At 39.0% G+C, this 23,720-nt stretch overlaps 1 protein-coding gene across 9 annotated transcripts in view; it reads left to right on the top strand.

Annotated features, from left to right (window-relative positions):
- Positions 1-930: 930 nt before the first annotated feature.
- FAM204A (family with sequence similarity 204 member A) overlaps positions 931-23,720 on the top strand; it is a 53,627-nt gene continuing 30,837 nt past the window's right edge. For 3 of the 9 annotated variants that reach the window (XM_070260011.1, XM_070260027.1, XM_070260032.1), the window contains exons 1-3: positions 931-1,152; positions 20,715-20,822; positions 21,200-21,338. In XM_070260011.1, the coding sequence (XP_070116112.1) occupies positions 20,820-20,822; positions 21,200-21,338 (142 nt within the window). In that variant the 5' untranslated portion in view covers positions 931-1,152; positions 20,715-20,819. Of the gene's footprint in view, positions 1,153-20,663; positions 20,823-21,199; positions 21,339-21,566; positions 21,843-23,720 lie in introns of those variants that run through there. The other 6 variants (XM_070260016.1, XM_070260039.1, XM_070260020.1 and 3 more) reach the window with 4 other exon arrangements.

The raw sequence follows: 23,720 nt of genomic DNA on the forward strand, positions 1-23,720 counted from the left end.
AACACAGAACATATCACCCCCCCACCTTTGGCTCTCTTTCTTCCAAAATTTCCCCCTCACTTTCCAGTTGCTGCAATCACCTTGAACTCTATTTTCTGTCTTTTCATGCCAGTAAGACTACGGGGTTTTCTATCCAAGTTTTCCTCACTCCTATTTGGCACAGATTGGGTCCTACTTTCTGGCAAAAAGCACTAATAATAAGAAACTTGCCCGCTGCCATTCCCTTCTTCCACACGCAGACTCCACTCCTGCGTTTTCCTCCTTGGTTTCTCGCTAGTGCCTTTGAACAGCAGCTTTTTATATTTCGTCCAGAATTTATAGCTGTTTTGTGCAGGAAGATTACCAGAAGCCAGAAGCTCATTTTATTTCTTTTTTGAGTTTGTTTGTATCTCACGGATTTTTTTTCTTCTTTATCGTTTTTTCCCCTCTGGACCGCAGGGCAGTTCTTCTGGTGCCGAGTCTCACAGGCCCTCCTGAAACCGTTCCACAGGCTTCATCTTTCTAATCCCAGAGGCTCAAATTGAGTCTAAGCGGCCAGACAGGGAATGAGGATAAGCTATCGATGACCTTGTCTTAGACCACACTCTAGCATTTTCTTCAAAGCTGCATAGTCTATAGACCTGCAGCTATTTATTCAACTCAGCAAATATTTACTGAGTGTCTACAAGGTACAAGACTCTGTTTTAAGCCTTTTAGATACAGTGATAAGCAAAACAGTCCAATTTCCCTGCCCTTAGGGAAGTGACATTGTGAAGCCGGACACAGACAATTAACAATACAAATAATAAATAAGCATTATAGGATGTTAGAAGGTGGTAATTGGCCACCTTTGTTCTCATTTCCGAAGCAGTTTTGGCTCTTTGGAATAACAATCCTCCCGACATCTTCCTTTCCATTGACTTTACTGACTCGTTTGAATTGTTTTCCCAGAACCGAGAAACAGGCGGCGAGCCCTGGAGGATGAGCACCTGCTTCCGCTGCTGCAGTGTCTCCGTTTCACCACTGGGGGCGAAAATGAAAGGAGCTGAAGAGTGATTGCAAAGGGATAGACGGCGAAGGAAAAACGATTGTTGAATCCTTGCCAGATTCAGCCTACTCTCAACTCTCCGGGTGACCTCTCACCTCCCATGAATGCAAAGGTCACACAATCAGGTAGAGTAATTTCATCACAGAGTGGTTGTTTTGTGCCCAGAAACTGAGAAAGAATTTTTTTTTTTTAGCACAGGATTTTGTGTGTGTGTATTTATGTATGTGTATTCTATTTTCATTAATGCCTATTTTTTCTTTTCATATATATTATATGTAATATATATGTGTATTTGTATGTGTGTATTCTACTTGCATTAATATCCATATATATCTTTTTCGCATTTATTGTATGTGTGTACAAGTATGTGTGTGGACTTATATACATGTATGCGTGTATATACGTATTACATTACATTGCGGGCCTTCAACATCCAACTTTAAAAGCTTTTTGAGGTATGGTGTTTCCTGTATGATAATTTTATCTGTATGTTCACCACCATCATCATCATTGCTCATATTTAATGTTTATCATCTTATAAGTACTGTGCTAGGTACTTTGGGGTATTTAATGCTCACAATAATCCTATGAAGTAGTTACTATCATTACTCCCATTTTATAGACAAGGAAGCTGAAGTGTAAAGAGGTTAACTCGCCTCTTTGTTCCCAAGATGGAACTAGGATTTAAGTTCAGTTTTGACTGACAAAGCCATTATTTTTAACCAGAGTCAGCCAACTTTTTCTGTAAAGGGCCAGATAGTAAATATTTAGGCTTTGAAAGTCAGATAGTCTCTGTTACAACTAGTCACTCTGCTGTTGTAGTGTGAAAACAGCCATAGACAATATTTAAATTAACAGGCATGGCTCCCTGCTAATAACACTTTATAAAAATAGATGGTACGATTTGGCCCCCGGGGCCATAATTTAGAGAGATTCTGATGAAAATTGTGAATGAGCCTTCTACTGCTCTTACCTCTAAAACAGTACACTAAATGGTGTACTCTATCAGAGCCAACGGATGGATAAGTCAGAAATTCTGATATTTAGGGAAAGAGCATGCCTAGCGAATGTTAGTATGCATCAGGTGCAATGCTAGGCACTTGGCCAGCCTTATTTCATGCATAATAATCCTTTGTGAGTAGGTGTGGTATTTTGGGGGTAGAGGAGGAGAATTGATAGGATGTTGATACCCAGGGGGTTGCAGGCAAGGTTCTCTCAGGACAACACCTCATTTGGGAATCTGGCAGGTCCAGAAATGAGATATGATTAGTATGTCCAGTAATGACAAACTCAACTACTAAATTAACAGGCCATATGCCCTAACACAAATGTCTCAGTATCAACTTATTCATTTATCTTGGAGTATTTACATCTAATGGGGGAGGGAAGTTCAACAAGCATTTGATAAAACCCAACATGTGCTAAGGCCTTGGGAACAAAGAGGGAAAAGGACACTGCCTTTGCATGAAGGAACTTTCAGACTAGTCACTGCATGCCCGTGAGGGGTATGAGGAGTGCTGTGTGGAGATGGCTCAGGGGCCATCTGAAAGTGGGTTATATCTCAATATAGACCTATCTATTGGGCAGCACTCATCTAGAGTCAACCTATGGGACAGAAAGAAGGGCTACCCAGGAGACTACTAGCCCTTGCTCTGCTCCAGCTCCTTCTGAGACCTTGGACAAGAGTAATAACAGTTCATATATACTGAGCACTTACAATGTACTTTGTACTGTGTGCTAAGTACCTTACACATGTGACCTCACAAAATGAATCTGAATTCTTGAGTGTGACAGCATAGGCCTCCTGTGATTCAGCCCCAACACAATGTTCTAGTTTTTCCTCCTCTACATGCACCCTAATCTGCAGCCATATTGCATTATTTCACATTACATTTACTTTCAGCTTTAGCTTACACAATCTCTTCCACCTAGATTGCCTTCTCCAACTCAATCTATCTAATGTCGGCCATCCTTCCAGGCCCAGCTCACACGCTAACCCTTCCTTGAAAATTTTCCTTGGCAGGGATCTCTTATGAATATCTATAAAACTTTGCACTCATTCAATAGCACTTAAGTGTCTTTTCAAAAAACCCGTCTTATACGCTCTTCCTCCTGATTACAAAAATAAAGCATTGCTCATTGTAAATAACTCAAACAAGAAGGGCAAAATTTTTGCAAACAAATCACACTGCTCTCATGACTTTAAGTTCCTCAGGGACAAGGACTGTTTTATTCGTCTTTATATCCCCCCAGAATCTGCCCACTTCAGTTCCAGAATGCATACCCCAGGCTTCCCCTAGTTCATAGTGAGAACTAAGTAAGTACTTATTTGAGTGAATGGATTATGCTTGGGACTTCTATAGCTTAACCTAGAACTGATTTTCAAAACTTACGTGAGACTTACGGTCAATGGTGTCATTAACATGTCTTTATTCCTAATTTTATAATACTTCTCTAAAAATTTCCTAGGAAAATCATGCTGTTGCTAGTTTAATGAAATGCCTGTGCATTCTTGGAGTGTGGGCCAAGTCCATCTCTGATCACCTGTTATTGCTAGAAATTCTATTGCCTCTATCTTCAGACCGCTTTAGAGATGAATTATTTAATTCGTGCTGAGAACATTTCAGTACTTCACGTTGTTCACCTTTCAAAGTTCCTCAGGTATCTGCAAAAATTTGTGAGTTAAAATATTCCTGGGTTATAGGTCTTAACTTCATTGAAAATTGACTGCACATTTTTATCATTAAATCATGAGCATCCCTGATGACTTTCACATTTCTGCTGAAGGCATGTTTCTTATTAGGCTAAAGCCTTTCAGTCTGTACAATTAATGGTTCATAGCACACTAGGGAACATTTATTAATTTTCATTTTACTTGTTTTTTGAAGGTTATGGGGGTTAAGGGTTCTAAGTTGGAGTTATTGAAATTTTAAAAGGTGTAAATAGGTAAATATTATGGTTCCTGGAAAAGTGAGACATTTTTCTCTTTAAGTATGTGATTAATATTACTAATAAAAATGTCATCAGCCTTCCCGGCCAGGGTTATGCAGTTAGAAAGGCAGTGTGTGTGTGTGTGTGTGTGTGTGTGTGTGTGTGTGGTTTGCTTTCCATACCTAATAGGCCATTTTGAGAGAAGGCTTAATATAAGAAAATTACTTTTAAAAATAGATTCTTGATGCTTTGTTGGTCTTACACAATAATTTTAAATGAAAAATAGTGTCTCCCTACGCATTTCCTAAAGATTTTTCTTGACTGCATTTGGTGGCTTATATCAGTGTTTCTGAGGCAGGAATTTTTTTTCTCTTGTCAGGTCACGTGACACGAATACCATTCAGGTTGAAGGCTGCATCTCTGAAAGGCAGGCCTCCTTCCCATGCTCTTGTGGATAGATTATTTTATATTTCAATTTAGTTTCATTCATAAGCCAGTTTGCTAAATGGTTATGTCCTATGCTACTATTCATAATAATGCTGTTGGTTATATACAGTACAATATTTAATTTGGGCATGTATCACGCAGTCCCTTTTAAACAGCTTTATTGAGATATAATTCACAGACCACATAGTTCACCCACTTAAAGTGCACAATTTAATGGTTTTAGTCTATTTGTAGAATTGTGCAAGCATCATCACAATCTAATTTTAAAACATTTTTGTCACCCTAAAAAGAAACCTGTGCCCATCAGCAGTCGCTCCCTCTTCTCTCCACCTCACCCCAGCTCTAGACAACCACTAATCTGCCTTCTGTCTCCACAGATTAAGTAGCATTTTTTAAACAAATTTTAATTATCTAAAAATGTTGCTGATTTTGCAACATCATTAAAGCTAATGCAGTCAATACAATACTCAGGCAATGACATTTTTCTTTGTCTTATCATTTGTATCGTTAAAACAAAGCATCTGGTTTGCAATAATTTCAAATCCATTAGCAAATGACAGTAGTAGCATGTTTGCCTGTGCAGCCCTTGCACTTGGTGTTGTAAGAGTTCTATTTCTATACCAACACAAATGCAGAAATGTTGGGTTAGAAAATCGGTGAATACTTAAATGGTTAGCATGAAGCACACTCAGACCAGAATATCTCGAGCAACTCTATTGTTCTTCCTTTTTATTCTCCACTTCCTTCTACCTCACACACACACACACACACACACACACACAGAATAGTCATGGTCACCTACGGTGGAAGATGCTGGTGAGCAAACTTTACACAGCGACAACCAGGAGCAATAATACATGTCCACTATTGATATATTCTTATGCACACTATAAAAATAACACGTGTGTTTTGATTGCATATACACACGATTTATTTCTAAATCATGGTGGGAGTCACAGAACATTCTCTAGAGGTTGGAAGTGCTAAAGCAGAAAGCAGAAATGTATAAAATAGTGTTCCAGGTTGATTCTTATTTCTACTGATTTTATTCATGGCACTATCAGAAAACCTCGAGGTCAGTCATCTATTCACTCACTCATGCAACACCCATTTATTGATTAAAGACAATGTAAAGGGCACAGTGCAAGGCCCCAAGTAATAATGAACACCTGAAATTCAGCTTCCATGGGAACCGTTGCCCAACCTCAGCACATGAAAGGATGGGCTGTCTTCTCAGAAGGAAAGAGCTCAATGAATCATGCATTTTTCCTTTTTTCTTGAAAAACTGCAGCCTATATTTTGCAGGAAAATTCAACATAATTGGTATATACCCATCTTTTTAGGTGAATTAGGCCTTAACTGACAGATAACCCATTTTGTTCTAAAATTCAACAAACTCTTGGAAAATCTTATTCCATACAATCTTTTGAATATGTCATTTGCCATTTATATTTGATGGCCTTAAGCAGAAAGAAAGTTATAAAAAGGTATTAATGCAAGTAGATAATAAAGCTGCATTCTATAAATCTATAGCAGCTTACAGTAATCATTAAAGCTTGCAAAAGTCTTTCATCTATTCAAAAATATGCAGTGCACAGAATGTCTGCTAAGGTGCATGACAAGTCAGAGTTAAATATATATTAATAAATGAATTAGCTTCATAAATAATAGCCGTAATGACATTTTAGGAGACAATAAGTCTGAGGATTGTCAGAAAACGGTTGATGTATGAGCTTCACGTCTCAGTGATTCTTCAAAATGAATAGGCTTTGCGAGATAGTTCAGACCCGCGACCAGCCTATTTCCTTGAATAATTTACTTGTTGTCAATTTGTACAGCCACATTACACATGCAAATTGTGCTGCCTGTGCAAACACCACTTGGAGATGATAAAAACAAATTTACGAAGGCTATAGAAGAAGGATTTATTTCACTTTCTCACCCAGGTCAAGCAATACATGTATCTGACGATTGTGTGTACCCAATTTTGTTGTAATTATATCAGCAAATTATTCCTTATAATCTTATTATTTTTAGCAGTCTCCTTGTGCTTGGGATAATTAGCTTTCTTCACTCAGTGTAAAAACAATTCAACTTGCCAGCCAGGCAGGGCATAGCTCCATTATCTGTTTTGGGTTTAAATTTATTCCCTATATTCTTGGACACTTTGTGTAAATTAAAAATTTCATAGTCCCTAATACTGTACACGCTGTTCATTCAGTGATGAATTAAGGCCCCTAAACCTCTCCGTTTGCTATTAGATATCTCACCCACTTTATATGTTAATCTGTGCTAATGAATTCCACAACCCCTAGCCACAGCGAGATGACTAAAATTATTACCACTTACAGAGATATGCCTTTTTCATTTAAAGTTCAATTCAAATTGCTCCCATAAACAGTCTGCCACACAAAGATACCTTCTATAAAGGAGAGTTACTTACCTATAAGTAGAGTTCTCTGAAGGTAGTATTATCTTGGGATGCACATTCCTAGGTCACGTGCCCTCAGGTCTCTGGCATGGGGGGGGAGAATTCATAGCTGATAGGTAAGACTTTCTTTCCTTGGCGCACTTCATTAGCTCTGTGACCTGTATTCCTAAGGGTTATTCGTGCCACACCCCTTCACACAACCGATCCCTTCTGAGCAGAACAGGCCCCACGTGAAGTCATGGGGCAGTGTAACTATGAAATGAGAGTTGAAGGACTGCTTACCTTAAACAGTTGCTGATGATCAAGAAGCACGTTTTCCATCTTAAAAGAAATTATCTGTAAAATAATGTGCCTAATAATTGAAAAAAATTAGGGTTTGTTTTCTCATATAATATGAAATTTGAAGTCTATATTCACTTTTTATATAAATAACATTTTTACTGCAGAAAGAATACATTCTCATTATGGAAGAATTAGAAAATATAGATGAAAAGAATAAAAATCACACATATTCTTACCAATAGTCCCACCCTCCCATGACAGTCACTGCTAGTGTCTAGTATCTAATTTTTACAGAGTAGTTCTCTACTGACATACCCTCTTATGGTGGCAACGAAATCACTGGTCTAATGTCCCTCTTCAACCTATTCCAACCAGAGGTTCTAGGACAGGGTGCCTGCCCCATTTGACCCTAAGTCTCCGAGTTAGGCCACTTTGAGAATGTTATTTGTGTCTTCTAACGTTGAGTGATTCCCAGTTTCAGGTGTGGAGCCGCTTACTCTTTCCACCCATCTTTCCTCAACAGAACATTCAAGCAAGTTCTCACCCTGATTTAGCCTTAATGTACTCTTGGTAATTACCACCTGCCCAAATAAACTTTGGCGAACAGCACAGCAAGGCGCGAGAGTGTGCCTTGTGTCTGACAGCTGGGTCCTCGTGCCAGATGTCAACGGACATCATTTACATGAGTGTCCTGCTGGTAGGGTCCTGCTTCACAGTCACTGCAGCCTCTGCACTTTCACAGCCACTGTGGAAGCAGGCCAAGCAGGTGCGGGGATTCCTGTTTCACACATGAGAACATCTAGGGTCTGGGAGGCTAAGCAACCTGCCTGGGAGAAAAGAGTTAGCACCCAGGTCTTTGTGAGTCCTAGAACAAAGTGCACTCCATTTTAATTCTTGCCCTTAATTGTCTCTTATGACTTTGGAACTTAAGGCTTCTGGTGTGTTTTCAGTGTTTCTCCATAAAGACAGATCATTTCCAAAGGTAAATCTTTGGAAACCTTTTTGGTTAGAAATTCAGAGCTTCATACATTATTTTATTTTGAGGTTCTTTAATTATTTATTACCTTGAGAAGGCTATTTACATAAAGCAAATATTTTCCTTCAGGAGAGTTTATAATAGTCTACCTTTTATAGTATCCTCTGCTTAAAAGTCAAAACAACTCCTTGAGAATGAGATTTTTCAGCCCCTGGTTAAGAAAATACTCACAGATTAACAAATCAATATCACACCTGGACATAGGTGACTAGGAACCAACCTGAGTCCTTCCCCACTCTGTGCTTCCCTTTTTGCCACAGGGCCCCTCACAGCATTACCTACCCAAGCCATTAGGATGGTATGTCACATGTGACATACAGTATGGGAGGAACATCATCCTAGAGGAACAATTTAATACATCATTTTAAAATTTGAAACCATCATGTGAATGATAGATTCAGCAGCCTGCAATTAACTTGAGTTAATATTTGGCAGAGCCAGATGTACAGCTCTTAACATCTAATCTCACATCAAGTGTGATATGTTCTTTAGTGAATACAAACCAAATGTGCTTTAATTCAGCATCTTCTCTGGGACGCAGTCTGTTCACTTAGTTGTCTCATCTCCATTTATGAATCTCAAAGGCAAGTTTGGTTCTACTCCAATCAAGCCCTGAGAAATGTGAAGTAGGCGAGGCTGGTATTCTGTGCCTCCTCCCTTCCTCTTCCCAGACTGGCTTTGCCCCTTCTTTCTGGGTGACCCTGTGTCCTATTAGTCCTCTCTCCCCTTGTCAAATCCCACTGTCTTGAAATCAGCTGGTCCTTTAGTGACAATGCAGTGCGGTTCGCTAGCTGAGCTTCCTCTAGTGTTTTTACTCCTAGGATTATCTTCGTTTTGACTGGGACAAATCCTGGTGAAAAAATATTTAGACACAAGGTAAACGTTCACAGTGACCATAAGGTGACTTAAATCCAAGTTCTTGGTGGTTAGGGATATTCTAGCTATAAAATTGTTGAATGCCATGTGGGAGATTTGGGTTCCTTTCCTGGTCCATGAGACATCTTCTCTTTTTTTGATGGAATAGTTTACTCATATACAAAATGATGATAAAAAAGAAATCCCTCTCATATGATTGCTATGTTGATTTAGTTAGCTAATCTGTGTAAAAACGATTGGAAGTAGTGCGGACATTTAGGAAGTACTCAGTTCATTTTTTGGATATTCTTCTTTCGCTTCCTCTTCCTCCTGGAAGAGGCAATGTGGCGTAGAAAGCACATGGGATTGGGGATCAAGTGATCTTGGGCTCAGATCTAGATTCTGCCACTTGTTAGCTATATTATCAATTTATTATTAAGCAAAATTGTGGAGAAAGTTCCTTGAGTTTCTTTTTAATTGAACAATTTAAAAACTTTGAAAATTATTTTTCTCTCAACATCTTTCAAGTCCCATTGCCATTTAAAAATAGTTCATGATTATATTAAAATATAATATGTCAGATAATTGCCTTTATATCAACAAAAAGCAACCCTAGGTATATTTCATACAAACATAATGACTGTAATATACAATCTGGTTTTAGCTATTCTATTAAACTCCCTGAATTTCACTTCTTTCTTCCCTTCACAGAAGCCATTGTCAAATCCTTTGTATTTATACTCTCTTTTTCATTTTTTTTCCAAGAATCTCCGGTTGAAACAGAAAACACAGTTTTTTGTTTTGAAGTTCAGTCCTACTGCAAGCACTTTCCACCTTCATTAGTGCTATGGCCTCCAAACAGGTGTCCCCAACTCCAGTCTACATGCCTTTACCAACCTTTTCAGGCTGTCCACAATTTGATCTCTACTCAACTTTCCCATTGTTGCTGATGACAAAACTGAGGTTCAGGAAAGTTTAAGAAGTTGAACACAGTCACACATTTTTGTGACTTCAAAGTCCAGTCTTACCGTTAAACCATTTACTCTTTCCTAAATATAATGTATAATTTCCCAAATTTTCCTGGAATGAATTTCCCCATCATATATACCTATGAAGTTCTTTACATCCTCCTAAGGTCAGTATATATCCCACATTTACCAAGAAACTGTCCTAGGATCCCAATCTGATTTCATTGCTTCCAATTTACAGCAATCCTAACACTTTGCCCTAATCTCAAGATGGCACTTACCATTGTCTGCTTTATATTAGGATTATTTACATCTGTCTGTCTCCCCAGCTAGCTTTTTGGATTCTTGGATGGCAGGCACCATGTCTTATCTGTCTTATTTAATCATCCTTCCCTTTCATCCTAAAACAGTCAGTGTTTCCCACAATGCTTTCCATCTAATAGATGTTAAATCAATGTTGGATAAATGGAATTAAAACTCCATTTTAAAAGAGAAGAGAGTGGGGTCCTGTGTTTTCAAAAATAATTTAAGTGGCTTTTTTTTAGTTCTAATGGCAATTTTTATGAAAAATAGCAATTATTAACTAGGTGTTCTTATATAGAATGTTTTTTTCTCAGCAAGAATATATTCTGTATAGTTAAGGAAAAATTTATGCTACATTTAGTCATTATTCATCATTTAAATATTTACCAAGTGCCCAGTATATGCAACCACTGAGGTAGTGCCATATGTAAAAAGTATCAGTCCTTGCTCTTAAACACTATAACCTAAAATGAATAAACTCTGGCAACAACACAGTAAGATTCTGTGAAAAACACAAGGATGTTTAAAAAGACATGCACGTATCTGAATTAGAAATTCTTCCACTTCCAGTCACGGCCAAGTAAGCTCCTGTCTGACCAACCTTTCTGCTGATAAGAACTCTAGACTCTGGAAGAAGCAAAATAACTTTTGAAGGCACTGGAAAGTGAACAGAAGCACTCAGATACTGGAGAGGTCAGACACTCTGAAGGTTAAGACAGCAAAGGATGAGTTTATCATTGTTTTCCAGCTCTTATCCTGAGGGAAGACCATAAACAACACTGTGTAGCGAGGCTAGAATTGGAAGAGAAATCTTTTCTTACTGGGGAAAAAATTTGGGTCAATCACAGCTGCTAGAAAGTGAAGGAGACTCTTGAAAAGAAGAGAGCTTGAGAGGTTGAGCCACAATTCTCTATATAAACTATGCTCTAATCTCTGGATGAGCCTTGAAGTATGCAAGCGAAGGGCAGACCCCAAGCAGTACAGCTGAGGCTAAAATAACTGAATTTGACTTGAGCTGCCACTTGTCACAGGGAAGACTGAGTTAATACTTTGGGCTCAGCCAAGTTGACTGCCTGATTTAAAAAAAAATAATATTCTTTGGAGAAAACGTGATAGAATTTAGAGTTTCTACAAGATTCACAATTTACAGAATAAAATCCAAAATTTGTCATATAAAGAAACAGGAAAACATGAACCATTTTCAAGAGAAAAGAAAATCAATGGAGACTAACCCTGAGAAGACCCCAATACTGGAATCAAGAGATAAGAATTTTAAAATAGTTATGCTTAAGGACTGAAAAGAAAATATCATAAAGAATGAATAGATAGGAAACCTCAGTCAAGAGATATAAACTGTCAGAAAGAACCAAATAGAAATTATATAACTGAAATAAGAAAATACATAAAATAAAAAGGTTGCTGCATGGTTTAACAACAGCATGGATATGACAAAAAAGAGAATCAGAGAACTTGAAGATACACCATTATAAATGATGTAATCTAAAGAATAGAAGAAAAAATTGTAGTAAGTGATCAGAGCCTCAGGATCCCATAGACCAATATCAAAATATCTCATATTTGAGAAGCAGAATGAGACAATGGACTAGAAAAAATATTTGGAGAAATAATGGCCAAAAATTCCTGAAATTTGGTTAAAAACATAAATTTTCTAGTTCAAGAAGTTCAGTGAGCTCCAAGCAAAAAATAAAATCTAAACTGCACATCTAGAAACATTATAGTCAAACTGCTGAAAACCAAAGAGAAAGAGACAATCTGGCAAGCAGCCAGAGAAAAATGACACATTTGATACTGGGGAACAATGATTTGAAGGACCTCTAACATTCATCAGGTACCATAGAGGATAAGAGACAGTGGAACAACAGCTTTAAAATAATGAAAAGAAAAACCATCTACCTAGAATCGTATATCCAGCAAAAATATCTTTCAAGAATGAAAGTGAGTTCCACTTCCGCCTAGGATGCAGAAAGCTGGAAAGAGCATCATTCATACTCTAAAAATAAGAAAGTACTGTATACATGACAAAATTGTAACCTCCCTGAACCCATCTGAACACTAAGTTTACGGGACAAATGAGTAACTGGAAATCCAAGGAACGAGAGACCCCATCAGGGAGGTGTGAGATGGGAGCGCTGGCTTACCTGAGAAAAGCATAGAAAGAAGAATAAAGAAGACATGGAAAAAATAGAAAATAGCTAGAAAGATAGGAGATTTAATCCTGACCATGTGAATAATTACATTAAATGTAAGTAGTCTAGATACAACAATTAAAAGACAGAGATTGATAGGATAAAAAAGCAAGATCCAAGTAGGTATTGTCTATAAGAAACACACTTTCAATGTAAATGCATCAATATTTTAAGAATGCAATAGTGGAAAAAGATGCCATGCAAATACTAATTAAAAAAAACTAGAGTGGCTATATTAATATCAAACAAAGTAGACCTCATAACAAGAAATATTACCAAGGATAAAGATGGCTATTACATAATGACAAAGAAGTCAATTCATAAAGAAGTCATAAAAACTCAAATATATATGCACCTAAAAACAGCTTCAAACACAAAAAGAAAACTGATATAAAGGAAAGGAAACATGTCTGCAATAACAGTTGGGGATGTCAACATTCCTGTCTCAGTAATCAACTGAACAAGTAGACAGAAAATCGATAAGGAAATAGAAAACCTGAACAATACTATCTACCAACCTGCTCTAATTGATGTTTACAAAACAATAGACAGGATAGCAGCAATATCCACATTCTTTTCAAGTGCATGATCAAAATTTTAAAACTATGTTTTTATTTAATAGCAATAAACAGTTAGAAATTGAAATTAAAAACAGTACAATGTACAATATAGCACAAAACCATGAAACAGGCAAAATCTAAAAGGTGCAAAGGCAATTTAATGGATGAAGGAGTTTCAACAAATTGTGCTGGTACAGTTGGACATCCAAAAGCCAAAATAAAAACCTCGATTTATACTTTGCACCATGTACATAATCAACTCACAATGGATCATAGATCTAAAACCTAAAACTATAAAAATGTCTGGACTAAAACAGAGGAAAAAACTTTGTGACCTTGGGTGAGGCAAAGATTTCTTAGACATCACACAAAAAGCGCAAACTGTAAAAGAAAAAAGTCGATAAATTGAACTTTATCAAAATGAAATCTTTTGCTCTTTGAGAGACACTGTTAAGAAAATCAAGGGGCCGGCCTGGTGGCACAGCAGTTAAGTTCACACGTTCCACTTCGGCGGCCCGGGGTTTGCTCGTTCGGATCCCGGGTGCGGACATGGCACCACTTGACAAGCCATGCTGTGGTAGGCGTCCCGCATATAAAGTAGAGGAAGATGGGCACGGATGTTAGCTCAGGGCCAGTCTTCCTCAGCAAAAAGAGGAGGGTTGGTGGCAGACATTAGCTCAGGGCTAATCTTCCTCAAAAAAATAAATAAATAAAATAAATAAATAAAAAGAAAATCAAGAGAAAAGTCACAGACATCATTAGTCACTAGGAAAATTGAAATTAATACCACAATGAGATACCAATATATAACTATTTGAAGGGCTAAGCTTTCTTTTGATGTCCCTACGAAGAACGTGGAGTGACGGGAACTCTCAGACGTTGCTGAGGTGAAGGAACAATGGTACAGCCACTTTGGAAAACAATTTGGCAGTTCCTCATGTAGGTAAACATAAACTTACCTTAAAACCTACCAATCCCACTCTGAGGTATTGACTCAAGAGAAATGAAAAATTTTGTGCGCACAAAAACCTGTATGTGAGTGTTTTTGGCATCTTTGTTCATAATTTGTAGCTGCTGAAACTGAAAACAATCCAAATAGCCCTCAACTGGTGAATGGGTAAACAAACCACGCTGTGGCTGCGTACAGGAATACTACTCAGCAATGAAAGGAACAAGCTGCTGGTACATTTAACCTGAATGATCCTCAAGTGCACTACTACGCTACATGAAATAGGCCTGACTCAAAAGACTACACACTATTTGATTTCATTTATATGACTTCATCCTGGAAAAGGCACAATTACGAGGACAGAAAACATCTAGTGGTTTTGAGAAGCTGAAGGTGTGAGAAGTAGTTTGCTGCAAAAGGGTGCGAGGGAACTCGCGGGATGGCAATATTCTGTACATTGATTGTGTTGGGGCATTTGTCAAACCTCATAGAAGTGGACACTGTCAGGGGTAAATTTTATCATATGTAAATACTACCTCAATAAACCTGACACACACAAAAAAGAGTAAGGGTAGAAGAAAGATATTTTCAGATAAGAAAATCTATTGCCAGCAAACCTACACTGCAAGACATGCTAAAGGAAGTTCTTTATAATGAAAGTAAATGAAAGCAGATATAAACACAGGCCCACAAGATGGAATGAAGAGCATCGCAAGTAGTAAACACATAAGTAAATGTAAAAGACTATTTCCCCCTCATTTTTCCTTTAAAAATTATATATGGTTTAAAGCAAAACAAAACACTACATTGTGGGATTTACAATCTATGTAGATGTAGCGTGTGTGACAACATCAAGGACGTGTCAAGAACATTAAATGGACCTGTACAGGTCCAAGTTTCCTACATTTTACGTAAACTGTTAAAATATTTAAGTCGTCTGTGAAAAGTTAAGGATGGATACTGTAATCTCTAGAGTGACCACTGAAATACAAGACAAAAAGGTAAAAATAAGGAGCCAATATATAAACCAAAATGGAATTCTAGAAAGGACCCAGGAGTTGAGCTCAGGAAGACAGAAGACATTGCCTTAGGGATGGGCGAGGCTCGGAGCTGGGAGGGCAGAACAGCAGGGTCTAGTGGCTCAGCATCTGATTTGGTTGGATTGGCTGAGAACATGTCTATAATGCAAGAGTGAAGTGTGCTTTCTTGAGTGGAATGAAATGATAAGTAAACTTACTCCAAGTTTAAAGATAGAAAGCATTTTGAAAAAACTTCCGAGACAGAACCTAGGAAAGGTAAGATTGTATGAGGGTGGATCACTCAGGATGTCCTCAATTGAGCAAAGACATGGTTTCAAGTGTTTATAAAGTGTTCTAAATAGCTGTAGGGAATTCAGAATAGTTATTCCATTAGAGACAATACCCTGGATGCCGATTAGATTCCCAGGCCATAGAAGATAATGCCACACTGCAATAAAATCAGACAAAATAATTAAAAAACAACACTGAGTGAGAAATGATTCCCCCTACTTTGAATGGTGGAAAGTTTGGAATACATTCTGAAGGGTTCTTTTGGACATATTCAAGGTGAGATGGTATTCTTTAATTAGTAATTTCACTTTAAACTTACAGCCTTCTTTTTCTTCATAAGCATATCATCATCTTGTACTTGGCAGTTAGGATTAGTGTGGTGAGTAGTGGCTTTTTATGGGTCACAAAAAAGATGATGGAGAACATGACACCAAAGTTACTGGGTTAAAACTGGAAAAGAGTTTTCCAAATGGTGTACCTGTATCTGTGAGGAAGAGATTAGTGGAGTTTCCATACTCTCAGCTGTAAGAATCAAAGAAGAGGCAGAGAGTACTTTTTACATTCTCTCAATACCAGGAGGAAAATGTGTTGGGTCAGCCTCCAAGCAGACCACCAGGAGGCCACAACAAGTCCACCACTGCCCGAACCACCTTTGTTATGTATAAAATAAATAGACGATGTGGTGCTCAAGGTGGAAAGAAGATGAGAGGTGACATAGAACAGGTTGTTTGTGGGGGTATTTCAAAATCAGATTTAATTAATGATTTTTTTTGGAGTTCATAGTAAAGGAGGTATCCCCAAAGGCTGAGTTGAATTCATAAAACTGAATACAGAATATGAATGAGTCGGAAGCAGGGAGCTATAATAGTAAAGGCATGAAAGCAAAGGTGAAAGGGAATGAGTGAATGAATGAGGAAAAGACTAGATTTGATGCTCAGATTTGCCCTTTATTCTCCATTTCCATTGCCTTTGTCCAGATGCTAATCATTTACTCCATTATGGTCTTCCAGGAAGACACTTTTCATGTTGGCTCAACTACCTTCAAATCCATCTTTTGTATTCACAAGACTATTACACCAATCTTCCTGGAGCAACTGCTTCATCTGATCACTCCCTTGGTCAGAATCCTATAATTCCCCCTATTGTATCAAGGAAGAACTTGTCTGCTTGCCTTAGGGAAACCCCTCATAGTCTGACCCCAGCTGATTTCTTATGTCTTCCCTAAACCATAGCATTGCTGTCACTCTGCAATTATTCACGTGATGCTTCAAAACCACCTTCCCCATTTCTCTTCATCCCATGCATTGACATTGTCACTTCTATCACTCACCCATCTTCTCCACAAACATTTACTGAACACTTGCTATGTGACAAGGACTGTGCCTTCACAATCTATTGGGGCAGATCGACCTGTGACAACTAATTGTATTTCAATGTGGTAAAGCCCTAGTTGTGCTATGTGTCAACTATCATGAAGGCACAGAGAAGAAAGGCATGAACTGCGTGAGTGAGGAAAGATTTAATTTAGGAAGTAATGTTTGATCTAGGTTTTGAAGGATGGCAAGAAGGATGACAAGAAGTTCAACAGGTGTAAAAGAGAAAGCTATTCCAGGCAAAGGAAATAGCATGCGCTAAATTCCATCTAGCTTCTCCATTCTTAGGAATTCTATAGTTTCTGCTTACATCATGAACCTCACAGTTTTAGTACTTATGGTGTGAAATATATCATTTATAACCACATTGTACGTCTCAGACTACAAGCTTCCTGACAGGCCAGTTCAGTTACTTCATTTGTATCCCCCTTAAACCTTAGCAAAGTGCTGAGCACTGGGTACATGGCAAGGACCACGAAGACATTGACACATTAATCTGATAATCTGTCAGTGTTTATGTACTCAGTTCTTTGTATTCTAATAGAATTTCATTTATGGACACTAAAATTTGGATTTCATATAATTTTCTTAGGTAATGAACTATTGTTCTTCTTTTGATCTTTTAAGACTTTACTTTTTTAGAGAAGTTTTAGGTTCACAGCAAAATTGAGGGGAAGGTAGAGATTCTTCCATACATGCATTTTCCCCGCACATGCATAGCCTCCCCCGCAAGAGTGGTATGTTTGTTACAACCGATGAGCCTATAGGGACACATCATCATCACCCAAAGTCCATAGTTTACAGTACAGTTCAGTCTTGGTGTTGTACACTCTATGAGTGTGGACAGATGTTTAGTGATATGTATCTATCGTTATGGTATCACATGGAGTATTTTCAATGCCCTAAAAATCCTCTGCGGCCTGCCTGTTCAATCCTCCTTCCCCCAACACACATACGCACACACAGACACTCATGCAGACACACACACTCCTTAGTGTGTAAGGGAAGGAAACTAATATTTATTTACCATTGATTACATGCCAGGCTCTGTGTTAAAAGCTTTACATGTATTCCTTCATTCAGAGGGATTGCTCAGGTAGTGGGCTATTTTGGAAGATGCAGGTATTAGGAAAAGGAAGACTAACATAGATTTCAATGTAGCAAAGCAGGAATGATTGAAGAAGATGCCTCTGATGGGATGTAATCACTCACTAGGTACTGAGGGGATGGAGAGAGAAGACACATTTTGCTCCTGAAGCCTATCTTTTTGTGAGCTCCCACTGGGTACACATCCCACTGGGTAATAATGATGTCTATACTTTATTGACTGCACCATGCTGGGATTTATCAGGAACTTCACCTTAAAAGGGGCAGTGTGTGACAGTGGGAAAAATATGAGCTTCAGAGTCCAGTGAAACCTCCCCACCCTGGTTCTGTTACTAGTTGTGTGACATTAAACTCTTTTAGCCCTAATTTCCTTATCTGTAAAATGGATACAATAATAACTACTTCATAGCATTATATGATATCAGATGCAAAACACCTAGCAGACAGAAATGCTCAGTAAGCCTCTCTTTCCTGTCCCCCTCTCTTCCTATGTACAGCTTCTTGGACTTGAAGAGTCTGAAAGTACTAGACAGGACCGATAAAGAGAACGCTTTTCTTTGGCAACATCCTATGTTACAGAAATTTTGTTTCCTCAAATGTCAACTCTTGCCGATGCTACAGTGTCAATTGTTGAACACACTCCTGGAAGACAACATTGTTTATAGATGGTTCATTTTGCAAATTTAAAAAAATGAATCCAGATAGAGAAACTGTCATTTCTTAATCATGAAGGATATCAACACAATTCCTAAAATTCAGAACTCCCTTGTTTCTATTCCTTTGCAAAGTCATGAGGCCACTTTTTCTTCCATGCAGAAAATGAGGCATTTTGTACAGAAGGAAATTAACTATTCTCTTTCTCAGTTTCAGCAAGAGGCATATTTATTATATGTTCAACAAAGTCGTATTCACTTTTTCCAACTGAGAACTATTTAAGGGATTTCATTATATTTGGGGAAATTTTCATCAATCAGAGACTTAGCAGCCACCAAAAAGGAAGCCACAATTAATCTTTTATAACATGAGTGTGACTTGTAATCCCTATACTAGGAAAAAAAATGACTAAATATAAGGGAAAACTATTCATAAACTATAATATTTCTTGGCAAAGAAAAACCGCTTTATGTTTTTTAAGATATGTTTGAGAATTTAAATGAAACTTACATGTTTGAAATTAGTGCCAGATGCAACACCATTCAAACACAATTCACTAGCTGCATCAGGTATTTCACTATGATTTAGTAAAAGGTATTCAATAATTCTATGTTTCATAGAGATCTCACAAATACAAGTATTTCATTCACAAAATGCATGGTTTGGCAGGTTTCCAGGGCAAGAATTTGCTGAAGGGAAGGTAAATTTATTGATTAAAATAAATCAAATGACTGACATTTCTCTCAGAAAACTGGCAAAACAATAATATTCAGAGACTGAAAGTCTTACAAACAGAATCACAAGAAAAGTCTGAGCTATTTGCATTTATTATAGGAATCCAATAATATGATAGAGAAAACAATCAGAAATTTGAGAGTTTTCAAATTAACATTGAGAAACAATTTAAAAATATTTTTGGAGTAGGACTTTCCAAAAACCTTCAATGAGAAATGTGATGTTTGTAAGCCTTTGAAGTACTTATAATTATATTCTTCCCCTATCCCTTGCACATTTATATGCACTAAATAATGAGTATTCTTTGATAGAATATATGTAGAAACAGTCCAGATAGTTGTTAAACAGGCTGACATTACTTCCTTCCTACCCCATGACTCAGTTCTTCCCCCTCTGCCCTCTCCTTCCCCATTCTGGTTACACCTCCACCATCAGCATTTGTTATGGACTGAGTGTTTGTGTACTCCTAAAATTCATATATTGAAATCCTAACTCCCAGTGTGGCTATATTTGAAGATGGGGCCTCTAAGGAATTAATTAAGGTTAAATGAGGTCTTAAGGATCCAGCCTTGATCCCATAAAATTAGTGTCTTCTTAAGAAGAGATACCAGATGGCCCTTTCTCTCTCTCTCTCTCACCTCACACATATGTGCAAAGAGAACTTGTGAGCACACGGCAAGATGGCTGCTGCCTACAAGCCAAGAGAAGAGCCTCAGAATGACACCTACTTTGCTGGGACCCTAATCTTGAACTTCCTAATTTCTAGAACTGTGAGAAATAAATTTCTGTTGTTTAAGCCACCCAATCTGCGGTATTTTGTTGTTGCAGCCTGAGTAGACTAATACAGCAAGTAAGAGGCCCAATGCAAGAGCTACAAGAGCATTTTCATACACATCCTTTCTTTAACTGCTTAACTTTCTAAGGATTTGGATTCAGGGAAAACACTGTTGAGAAGGGGACCCATTTGGCCAGCAGAGTTTCATACAAATCATTAAATCCCCCAGCCTTGTGTCTCTCCTAGAATCAGAGAACGTGAGCACAGAAAGGACCCTAGCATCCCAATTCAGGTTTTACTATGATTCTGGGGTTTTAGAAAACTCCTCCATAAACCTGACACATCTTCTGGAAGACACTGGGGGGGAAGTAGTGGATGGTTATAAGTAATAAGCTTAAACATCTGTTTATACTAAACTGTGATATATTATTGAGTGCAATGCAAAAGTTTTACACACTTTTAGGATGTTTCAAAGAAAGGCGTTATTGATAATGTTAACAACAACAATAGCTATGACTGAACATCACGTGGACCAGGTAATGTGTTAAGGTATTTATGTGTATTGTCTTATATAATCATCACAACACCAGAAATTAGGAAAGTATTCATAGTCTTATTATTATTATAGAACACTACTTCAGAAAATGGAAGCATTTCTAAATTAGCCCCACCCCCATCATGATCATATTATTCTGTTTTACTTTCTTTATAGCGCCTTTTTCTTAGTTTGTTGTCTCCTTGCTTATTTTCTACGCTCCCCCCAGCCCCTCCTCAGGGCCTAAGCCAGTGGCTGCCACGGAAAAGGAGCTCAGTAAGCTTTCGGCCAAGGCCACACAGCTGGTCAGGGAAGCAGCCTGGACGATCACCAGATGGTAAGCCCACGAGAGCAGGAGTCGGGACCATCTTCCTCTATACAGGGGCTGGCTGGGTGCCAGCTAGATAAAAATGTGCAGAAAGCAAAAAAGGAAGGGAGGGAGGAAAGAAGGGAAGGAGGAGGAAAGGAGGAATGAATGGAAACCTTCCCACATGCGCCTGGGGAGCAACCGCAGCGCTTCTCCTCCTTGAGGAACGAACTCAGTTCACGGTTTAAGGCCAACGCTGTCCCCACGCTATGCACCGGCAGACGGCAGGGCACGGGGAAAGAACAAAGCCTTAAGAACCGTCCAGAAGGAAGCGGGAAACGATGATATAGAAGGGATAGGAAACCAGCAGAAAGAAACGAACTGCTCCTTTTTTGTTGATTTTAAAGCCGAGGCGAGCTCGGTCGGTTGCCATGGCGACCCCGGACCAGAACGGCCCCCGCCCATTGGCTGAGAGGCCGGAGCCAATGGGAAGGCGCGATGTTGGCTGGGCCTTAAGATGGCTGCCGGGTGGCAGGCTCCTGTGCCGTGAGTACAGCTGGTTGCGGGGCTGGTTCGGGGCTTCACGGGCTTCGGGGGGCACAGGTCCGGGAGGGTCTGGGGCGGGGAGCGGGGGAGCCGGCGTGGGCGGCCTCACAGCCTCTCCGCCGGGCCTGCCGAGCCCCCGGCCCGGGCCGGCCTCCGCTTGCTGGGAAGGGGCGCCGCGACGCGTTCCCCGGCCTGTGGACCGGAGTAGGGTTCTCTGTCCCACCCCAGCCAAAGTGAGAGAGGGCGACAAGGCTTTCGATCGGGAAACAGCCTCCTGTTTCCTGTTGCTGTATCCTGGAAAAGAGCTGCGGCTGATGAAGTGTCAGCGGGCTAGACATCCTGTACCGGAATCCGCGGCGCTGGCTTCTGTGCCGGGGAGGGGATGCTTCCCGTTTGGGGGTCGGAGGGTGGCTCTTCCGCCGGAGAGCCTGCAGAGTTCGGGTTGTGAGCTGAGCAGGAAAAGGTGGACCTTTCCAGAGCCACCCTCTTGCAGTCTTGAACCTTGTAAGTATTCTCACAGCGGCAGCAGACTTAAACCTCGAAATGTTATTGGTTAACTGTAAATCTCCCCCTACAGGGTCTTGTGTTTGGGGAAGTGTTTTCCAGGCCTTGGCTAAACAAACACTGTCTTTAATTAATACATAGGTATACATGCAAAATCCTGCTAAATAGTTTATCTGGGTAATCAGATGGGTAACTTAAATCCGAAGTCAGGCCTGTGATTCAGTTGTACTTTCCCTACCTTTTTGAGAAAAGGGAACATTTTTATTATTTCAAGTCATGAAAGTAAATAGGATGTTTACATTAATGTTGGTGAAACATGCTTAAAAGTATTTTAGTTAAGTATTAATTCCAAGTCGCAGAAACTGATTATTGTCTAAATTAGTTGACAGTCGTCAGATTGGTGAGGGGTGGTGATTTGTGATTATTGTAAAGTAAGACTAAATTCAGATTAGACAAGGTTGAGATTTCTATTATTTCTAATTGGGTACAAAACGCGGGAAATAAGACAGCATCGTTTGGTGAAAATGGCATTGAAATTCTGGAATATTAGAGACAGAAGACATTTTCTTATTATGCTGCTCAGATTATGTATTTTGGGTTTTGGTTATAAGCAGCTGCTTGGTCTTCCAGAAAATGTGACATTTTTACCCAAACTTCTGAATGTGACCTTGATGCATGCAGTTTAGTAGAGCATCTTACCTAGCTTTCTGCACTTAAAAAGTGAGAAAAAAATTCTTCATCAAATTTTAACAAGTCTGGAATTACAGGCTAGAATCATTCTTCAGACACACTTTCCGATATTTGTCTCCAGGAATATATTACTACTTGAAATTCTGCTGTCTAAAAGTTTATAATTTGAGGCCATAGAGTTCCATTTTTGTAAAATAAGTGGATGACAGTCCATTAGGCAAGTCAGTTACTTCGTCTGTAGAAGAGAGCAGTTCCTAGTGGAAAGGTTGTTATGAGGATTAATGGTACATCCGTGCCTGTCACTTTGTTTGTATGCCGTGTATAGCAATGACCTGCTTTGTTTCCTCTTTCTGGTTCTGTTTCTTCTGTTGTGACTGGGGTATCCTTCTCTTTCTCCAGAACATCTTTCAGGTGTCCTGTCTGAAGTACAGTCTTCTTGAAGACCGGCAGTCTTGGCCAGGGCAGCTAGGTTGAGGAAAGAACTTTATCTCCTGGGCTGGTGGGGTTTAATCAGTGTTGCATCTGCCAGGGAGAAAATGGAGTGTTAGAGCAGAGAGTGAGGTGACTGGGCATTTGAGCGCATACAATGTTACGATCCATAAAGAAACGTTTTAGAGTTGCAGTACATTTCAGAGATCATCTGATCAAGCTCTTCATTTTATAGCTTAAGGATGGAGACCCACACAGATGTGGTGGCTTGCCTACAATTATGTTGTTCAAGACTAGAAACCCATCTTCTTACTTTCAAAACCGTTCTTCCCTGCTGTCCCCGTCCTTCCCAGTCCTTTTACAACCCAGAACCCCTTTTATAATTTGCTATCTCCATGGATGCCATATTTTGAAAGGTTGTGTCTACTGAAATATATTCACTGTTATTATTTTTTTAATAAAAGTCAGATCTGTGGCTACCAATCAGAGCCTCTGATGAACGCATATGTGGTGAAGAATAATACTACATTGAATTTAAGTCCCTTTGCCTAAAAGTGGATGATATTGTCTGAGGAAAAATAAAATATGTCAGGTTTTTTGAATATTGAAATTGGGTTAGAGACCTCTGTTAGTCTCTTCATAGAACTTTGTAAAAACCTTAGATTAGGAACTGCTGAACTGTGTCGTGTCGTTGATGCACTGCGCTCTGCCCAAGCGTGCTAAATACTGACTGTGGTTGGTTTTCACGGGCGAAAGAAA

This window comes from Equus caballus, chromosome 1 (assembly GCF_041296265.1).
Source record: "Equus caballus isolate H_3958 breed thoroughbred chromosome 1, TB-T2T, whole genome shotgun sequence".
NCBI classification, from domain to species: domain Eukaryota; kingdom Metazoa; phylum Chordata; class Mammalia; order Perissodactyla; family Equidae; genus Equus; species Equus caballus.